The 9,122-nt window shown below is 46.4% G+C and overlaps 1 protein-coding gene across 1 annotated transcript in view; it reads left to right on the forward strand.

Moving 5' to 3' along the window:
* Positions 1-9,122, forward strand: part of DIAPH2 (diaphanous related formin 2) — a 909,560-nt gene that overhangs the window by 505,735 nt on the left and 394,703 nt on the right. The window contains exon 22 of the mRNA XM_018576282.1: positions 971-1,100. Coding sequence (XP_018431784.1) covers positions 971-1,100 — 130 coding nt within the window. The remainder of the gene's footprint in view (positions 1-970; positions 1,101-9,122) is intronic.

Consider the following 9,122-nt stretch of genomic DNA (forward strand, 5'->3'; position numbering starts at 1 on the left):
GATTTCAAAATGTTGATACAAAATCAAATTGAGGTACTTGCACTGCTTGAGTTAAAGAAAAAAAAAAAACATGTAATGATCTGTTAATAAATAAAGATAAACAATAATCTATGTCTTTTAATGTCTGCCTGGAGCTCAGATTTAGCTAATCAGTTGTGCTATAGTGCTCATCTGTTATAATGGAGATACCTATAGGAGTAGAAAGCAGAGTGGCATAGAGATGAGCTCATCAGTGTTCTTTTTTCACTGTCCAGTCATGGGATGGGGGAGGGAAAAGACCCGTAAATGTAATTTAACTGCAGCAGCAAAAAATCAGCATCAGCTCGTCCATCCACATGGGCACAGCTGGCCTGATGGTGGCAACACTGCTCAGAAGTGAAGGGGTAGCACTGTGACACTAGTAAAAGAAGCAGACTTGGCTGGCAGGGTCAACGTGTGAGTTTGTAGGTACACAAAGTACAGTCATACGTAACTTTTTGTTTATTTAAATGTTTTACCTTTTTTAGTTGACTCTAGAATTACTTTAAATTACAAGCTAGATTATGTGAAATCATTGTAATATTATTCGTGGGTAGAGATGTATGAGTGCAGAACAAAAATCTGCTTTGTGGAATAGCTATACAAGACGGAGGTCAAAGTTCTCCTACAACATCCCGGGAGCATATAGAGCTATGAGGTTAGAAGGATATTTAGGAGTCCTTCCTCAGAGTTGGAAGTGAGCCCACTTTGGCCACAATGGTCTCAGGCGATTTACAAAAAAGGGGCATCAGGCTGTGAGAAACCTGCGGGTGGCAGAGGCGAACCCCAAATCCTGCTGTTGAGTGGCCTTGGAGAGACACGGCTCAGTGAGTGATGCATGTTCAGGTTCTGATTTCTTGCATTGTCCTAAATCAATTCTGAAATGTCTTTGCTTTGCAATGGAAGCTTCGATACATGGGTTATGATGCAATTATTTTCTGATCTCCGGCAGATTCGAGACACAAAATCTTCGGACCAGAAGACCACCTTGCTGCATTTTCTGGCAGAAATCTGCGAAGAAAAATTCCCCGAGGTCTTGAAGTTTCCAGAAGAACTCGAACACGTGGAGAGCGCAAGCAGAGGTAGGACAAGGCTGCTTAATATTGCAAGAAGTGACTTGAGGGTGATTTAGGTTTATGATACAAATGGTGGGAAATTAGAACGTATGTACCCCCAAAAGAAGGTCAAATGCTAAATATCTTCAGGTGTTTCCAAGTTGATGTGACTTGTGTCTGGCAGTCTTTGGTCTGCTGAGTTGGTTTGACTTGTTTTGGGGTTTCTTTGGTTTGCTATTGAGTTTTCTAATTTTTGCCTCAAGATGCTTCTGTCATGCTTCAAGCTGCATCATGTTGCTTTTGCATTCACATTGACTTGTAAGAAGAGCAGCTCAGACACAAACACAAACCCATCTATATGAGCCCTTGAGTGGGCTATAGTTTAGTAAGGCCTCATAGCGACATGTAACAACCAATCAGGATTCATTTTGCTGCAAAAGTTGTATGAACTACATCCTTCTGATTATCATCATGGTTCGCTGTTGTTGTTGGAGCCGATAAAATTGATATCCATGTAAAAGCTTTGATATAAAGGTGTTCCTTGACTTCTGATCACTCCTGAACAATCAGCATGTGGCCTTGTGATACACACATGAGGTTCATCAAAGGGCTCTTGGGGCAGGGACACTGATGGATAAAGATATGCCTGAGGTTTGTTATCTCCTTGGATAATCCAGACCCCCTGCTGGTATTTACTGCCCACACTTGTTCAGCAATGCAGCATACATGCTGGGATGGGGGCAGGGACATATGAAGGACCCTTCTTCCTGTGTGATCATATGCACAAACCTAGCTCACAAGCAGGAATAATGGTAACCCTTGTGACCTCTTGGACAAGACAAAGTCTTTCTGGACTCTACAATCAAGAGTGTGATTCGCTGAGACCTGCTTGAAGGGAGTGGTCTGTGCACAGAGACTAGGCCATGACATGTGTGAATGAGAGAGAGAATGATGTTGCTAGCTGAAGGATCTTAACCTCAATGCCCATCTAGGGTTGCCCCCTTTTCTTCCAGCAAAACCCGAACACTCTAGCGGCGCACAGAAAGTTTTTTGGGAGAACGAGTTGTGGCTCATTCATATGTAAATAGCGTCACCCATTCATATGTAAATACCACAGTCAAGACTATTTTCAGTGGGGGGCCATGAGCCCCTATCTTAATTTTGGTTGCTCCTGTCTGCCTGACATCATGACATGACATCACATTTCAGCTACCATGAAACTATGACACAGCATTCAAAATCCGTACTGTCTGGGTGAACAGGTGGCAACCCTATGTCTATCCCTACTTCCCCTTCCAAATCCCCTCTCCATTTCCCTTAATTGTAATTACAATGTATGTGTATCCCTATTTGTAAATAAACCCAACGCTTATTTAGGATTCCGTTGTCCATCATTAAAGCAGGGCACCCCAAATTGGAGAACATTCTACAGTTGTCTTTGTAAATAAATGAGAAAATATTGTTTAAGTTACATCGTATTTGAGGGTGAATAAAGACACCGGTCCCTCAAGTTCAACCTATTGCGTGTATGTATGTATGTGATTCTCCATGTGTATGAGTGTGTTTGAGTCCATGTGTGATCTTGTTTTGTAGGGTACCTGTACTCCTGTATGTTACGGTCTCTGAGGAAATTGTACACGTGCTTTTTGAATGATTCAACACTCTCAGCTGATAGCACTGCTTGTGGCAGCGAAAAAACCCCTTAAATCTTTTCTCCACCAATTTTCGGTGGTGGCCTCTAGTCTTTGTTTTGGAGTTTACCGTAAAAAGTTTATTGCTGATGTTTCTATCACGTTACAATGTGTACAAGTAAATAAGAACACAAAAATCAATTCCTGAGAGGTTAGACTACATATGTGCCATTATATACAAGTTATATCACAGAAAAATCCAAATAAGCCTGTATCGCTGTTACCTGTTCATTCAATCCCATAATCCTTTGCTGTTATTAACATGGACATAGTGGTGCATAGCTATGTGGGTACTCTGAGGGGGGGAGTATAATCAAAACTGACCAACTGCTGCATTTTTAAAATTTCTCCCATAATAAATAAACAAATAAGATTTGACGCTGAAAAATAGTAGTTAGCGTTTATCATTATTATCATGTACCTGGTAGAGAATCGAGTAGTGAGGAGGCCTCCTTTTCAACTCTTGTCCCTCACCCCTGAGAGTGGTGACAGGGAGTGAGAGGACAGAGAGCAGCACCGGTGCCAGAGGGTGCAGGGCAGTGGCGTAACAATCACCATAGCGACCCACGCGGCCGCTATGGAGCCCGGGCAGAGTGGGGCCCGGCCAGATGCCGTGCGGGCCGCCTGGGTCGCTATGGGATCCTCTGCTGGTGGCTTTCACTGGCGTCTGAAGATGAACACGCCGCTGCTCAGATCACTGACGGTAATCTGTGCAGCAGCGCGTTCCTTACCACGGAGTCAATGAGAGCCAGCAGCGGCGGTAGAGCAGGCTGGACCCGGCAGTTGAGGAGGAGGTGGGGCCCGTGGTCAGCAGCAGGGGAGGAGGAGGGGACAACGTCTCCAAGGAAGCAGGTGTAGATGGAGCTGGGAAGACCACAGGAACACGGCTGGAGCAGGACGAGTCAGGCAGGCCAGAGTCAACACCGATCGGGCAGCAAAGTACAAGGCGGCAGGCAGAAGAGTAGTCGAGGAGCAAGCAGAGGTCAGGGGCGGCAGCAGTCAGGCGTAGTCAAGAAGATCCGGGTCAGGCAGCAGAATACTGGAACAGACAGAGGCACAGGAACAGACACACAGGAGCTGAAAGACCATTCAGCAATGATCCATAGGATTGGCAAGTTTAAATAGGGCCATCAATCCAGAGAAGCTGCATCACTTCCTGTGCGCCACGTTAGCACGTTTCCGCTGGCACGTGCGTTGATTGTGCATGCACAATAGCGCCCATTTCCAGCAAATGCGGAAGACAGGCGTATACACGTGCGCAGAAGCCTCCACACGGCCAGGTATAGTCTTACAGCGTTCTTGCTTTGCAGCTGTGGGGTCTTGGGTTCAATCCCCACCAACGCCCACTTCTTCGATTTCACTGCTCCCTATGAACAGCTGTTAGCAGAACCTTAGAAGGAATAATCAGAGCGGCTATTTAGGCTTGAAAATCAATTACCACTGTGTTGTTTCCAAGCTGTGTAAGGAGTGTTTGCAAGTAGTGAGCTGTTAGTTTTGGAAGTGCTGATTTTGAAGCACAATGGGGAATAAAACACCTTGCCAGCACTTGTTCACAATTTCTGCTCTAAAGTTTGCTGAGATCGAGGTGTCGGAGTGAAATAGTTGCAGCTGTTTTTAACACCGCCTGGCAGGGAGCGGAGCATCACCGCATAACCGCATTGTGCAAATGAGATGCAGGCCAAAGGATGATGGGAATGTAAAGCTTAAAGAGTTGTTACAAGTAAGCTGAAGACTTCATCAAAGGGAGGCATGAGGGGGGGGGGGGACCCAATGAAAAGATGAAGAGTTTGCTATTTCAGAATAAACTATGAAACTACGTTGCTCAGGCCGGCACTTTGGCTACTACGGCCTTTGTCGGAAAGGTTTTTATGAGTTCCTGCAAGAAAAATTCATTGCCGCTTGTAGATGTTGTGTACTTGGTCTCTGCGACCATTATAGTGTGGTGGAAACAACTTGCACTATTCAGCTACAAAGTAACAATTTGTACAATGCTGCAATGCTGTGGTAGTTGATTCCAGTGTTTGTTAACCTTTTTGCACTGTTTAAAAGTATGCAAAATGTGGGGGCACCTCAGTATAAAATGTAAAAAAATGACAAATTCCTCCCCAATATATATAAAATTCATACCACACCCTTATTCTAGATAGGGAATGGTATGAATTTAAAGAGGGCAAAATCACAAAAACCGTATGAATCCCCCCTTTCACATCAGTTTTCTTTTCACAATGTAGTCCCCTTTTCAAATGAAGGTCCCATTTGCCATCAGAGTCCCCTTTTCACAGCAGAGACCCCCTCTTTACATTAAAGTCCTCCTTTACATCGGAGTGCCCCTTTCCCATCGGAGTGCCCCTTTCCCATCGGAGTGCCCCTTTCCCATCGGAGTGCCCCTTTCCCATCGGAGTGCCCCTTTCCACACGGAGCGCCCCTTTCCCATCGGAGCGCCCCCTTTTCCCATCAGAGCCCCCCTTTTCCCATCAGAGCCCCCCTTTTCCCATCAGACTCCCCCTTTGAACAGAGCAGCCTTAGATGGAGATGTAGTTTCTTAAAAACCAACTGAACTTTCAGTTTAAATGAGCTAAATACATGACAGGTGCTTAGTCAGAGCCGGAGCTCTCCAATCAGCAAAGAGCATGAGCTTTGCTTGCATGGGTCTGACACTATGGGGTGTGTCAGGATTCTGCAGAGATACTGCTGCTTCCAGATCAAGGGAGCTTCTCTGTAGCATGCTGGCAGCACATATGCTTTACTACTCAGGCTGTTGCTTCTTTCTAATGAAAGAACTGTAAGGCCTCATTCACTCAGCTTAGAGTCGCCCCGTACAGATCCGTGCGGCGTGCATGACCGTATCAGACCGTTCCCGTTAAGGGCAGGTGCTGCGTGTGATTGTAAGCAGCAGCCTGCTCTTCCCTATGGGAGGACGCGGCCGTACGCCGATGCACGCTCTTCCGAGCTGCACATCCGTGTGGGTGTCCATACTCGGACGCACACAGGATCCATCCTGTCTGCGTCTGAGTACAGACACCCACACGGATGTGCAGCTCAGGTGAGCGTTCAGCGGCGTAAGGCCGCGTCCTCCCATAGGGAAGAGCAGGCTGCTGCTTACAATCACACGCAGCACCTGCCCTTAACGGGAACGGTCTGATACGGTCATGCACGCCGCACGGATCTGTACGGGCCGACTCTAAGCTGAGTGAATGAGGCCTAAGACTTCGCACACCTTTTGTTTTGATGCCCTTGGACTACATTCAGCTGATTTCTAGGCTCAAAGTTAAATTGTCCTGCGTCATTCATGAATCATAACCGTGCCTCGAAATGTCACTGCCTTGCAGTTATTTTGATTGGCGCCATTCCTCCGGTATGTCGAGCCACAAAATGGCCGCCTTCCGCTTGCTGCGTGCGTTGGGTGTGCTTAAATCGCAGATTGTCATCTTGATAGAGAAGTTAAAGACCTGGAATAGCTCAATCCGGGGTTATTGTTAGTAAGCCGCTCTACACCAGACAGCATAATCACCGTGCAAGCCAGTCGCTCCGCAAATCAATAGTTACCTCGGAATCGCTACCTTTACATTTCACTAAATGTCAGATTCCCGTTGTCTGGGGTCATAAATATTCATTACACCCTCTGAAATGGGCTTTGTGAGAAGATGAGATGCTGGTTCTACAGAAATAGATTAAAACATAATGTGCCATTGCTTATCACGTGTAAAAATAATGAAATCTAAATTGAAGCCAGTTCGATTAAGCACGGCCAAGATAACTGGCGGGCCTCATCTACAACGCCGCCGAAGAAAGGCTTCAGTAATCCGAGCAGGCCACGTAGGCTGAGAGGTGGCCAGGGGTGATACCAACTAGCCTTACCGCGAATCCGGAAATGGGGTGAGGTCTAATGGCTGCTACTTCTACAGGGTTAAACTGCACACTTGAACATGTCACCAGTATTTTTTCATGTTACGCTCGCTAGGTAATGTGCATGCATGTTGCTCGTACTTGCAAATGCTCCATTACCCAAAACCAATAGTGGCGCTTTCATTTATGCAAATTAAGTGGCTGTCTTAGGTCCCGCGCTTGCTTAGGATCTCTCAGCAGCCTTCTTGGGAACCACAAGGCGCCCCTGTTTTACAGCGCTTCTGCTGGCCCACACATGTCCCCCTCCTGAGACCCTCCGCACATCTCCCTTTCCTGAGACCCTCCGCACATCTCCCCCTCCTGAGACCCTCCACACATCTCCCTCTCCATCACACATCCCCCCTCCTGAGACCCTCCACACACCCTCCCCTTCTGAGACCCTCCGCACATCTCACCATCCTGAGACCCTGTGCACATCTCCTCTCCAGAGATACTCTGCACATGTCCCCCTCCTGAGACCCTCCACATATCTCCCCATCCTGGGACCCTTTGCACATCTCCCTCTTCTGAAACTCTCCACACATGGCCCCCTCCTGAGACCATTCGTATATCTCCCTATCTTAATGGAAACATTTAGGATGGCACCCCGAAGCAGAGAAGCAGCAGAGCACTTTATGTACAGGTAAGGTGCAGCAAATCTGCACCTGAACTCCACAATTACTTTAGGAATATTGCCTGCTGTTTCTGTCCTGTACTTTATTCTGCATTGCTGTATAATGAATTGCTGAGATTTGTATTCATCTATAGCTAATGGTATTATTCTGCATTACTGTATTATGTATTGCGGAGATTTGTACTCCTGTAAAACTAGCTGGTGGTATTCTGCATTGCTATATAATGTATTTTTGAGATTTGTAGTCCCTCTACAACTTGGAGTCAGTGGCAGAACTGCCAGGGTTGCAGCAGTCAGAGCTGTGACCGGGCCCTGGCACTCTACCACTGTCCTAAAATCATTAGTCTGTATTATTTTGGAAAGCTGTCACATGGCAGGTATCAGTAATTGGTATCGGTGAGTACTTGAGGAAAAGCATTGGTACTCATACTCAATCAGGGAAAAAAGGTATTGGTGCATTCCTAGCTAATACTACATTAAGGATGGATCACTGGGGGGAGACTGAGGAACTGCTTCAAACAGCTTGATATAATTTCAGGCAAGGCCAAGTCATGAACTGGAGCCCATGGGCAGCTTTTTATTGATAAAAGGTGGAAAATGATATGGTTACTGGGACATGTGAGGAATTCATTCATGCATACTTGTAAAATTACTGAAAGGTCCACTTTAAACTGTCAATAGTCACCACGCTATGACTAGCTGTCCATTTTTGTAAGTTTTAGTGGTCCGTTAAGATCGCTTCAGCACTCGCCAAACGTTTCTGACATGTCGCGGTCGTTGCGTTTTTCCCAGACATGTAAGCGTGTCACTGGTGAAGAAGTACCTTCATGCGGGCACAGTAAGATTCATCGCTGTAGCGTAGGAAATTACATTTGATTAAAGATGTCCCCCACAGCCACAAGCTTTGATAACCTTAGATACCACTCCGGCTACTGCGTGAGAATGCGCAGGACTCAGGACTTCCGCCTTTCATCCAGACGCGGCCTGCCGCCGGGACCGTCTCGGCATCGGAGGCTTACTACCTCGCAGCTGCAATTTTGCCTTTTTTTTTCTTTTTTTTCGCCTTTTGTTTCTTCACCTGGAAGGATATTCTGTCTGTGAATCGAACCCTGGTGTTTTAAAATCTGCAGGCACAACCTGTTCTGGCAGAAACCGCGAAAGACGGTGCAGCCGCGCGTTACCATTCAGTCTAGATGTACCAAAAACATGTTAGAATTAATTGATTTCACTACAGATTTCCCCGTGTCAGTGTTTTCCTCTTTGTACTTTGCCGTCATGTTTAAGGGAAACTGCAGACTCTTTTTCATTGACTGTTCTATCAACTGTTATTTTATTTTTTGTCTAGGGACCAGTTTAACCCTTTGTGGGAGGAGGGCACAGGTGTCTAGGTAGCCAAGCCAAATGTAAGTAGCTAGGGATGCACCGATACCGATACTAGTATCGATATTGGTTCCGATATCGAGTATTTGGACGAGTATTCGTACTCGTCCAAATACTCCCAATACTTACCTCCGATAGCAGAATCTCCACCTGACAGGCCAGACATGAACAAACATGAACAACACAAGTATGCGCAAACTCGAGGCTGTGCGTTATCATGGGGGAGGAGCCACCAGCAGCCCCTGATGACATGCAGCCTCGAGTTTGCGCTTACTCGTGTTGTCGGCGTTTTGAGCTGCCGTGGCGGAGGAGGATGGTCAGACCCCCTGCGGGTGAGTGGTGGTGTCATTTTCGAGATGGAAGTTCAGCTCCTGGACATCTGTGCCCCTATTGGTGTGGCTTAGCATGGATATTTTGATTTTGATAGGCTGGCTAATAATTGATTGATTGCCATGTAAA

Source organism: Nanorana parkeri, unplaced genomic scaffold, assembly GCF_000935625.1.
Source record: "Nanorana parkeri isolate BGI_ZX_2015 unplaced genomic scaffold, ASM93562v1 scaffold62, whole genome shotgun sequence".
NCBI classification, from domain to species: domain Eukaryota; kingdom Metazoa; phylum Chordata; class Amphibia; order Anura; family Dicroglossidae; genus Nanorana; species Nanorana parkeri.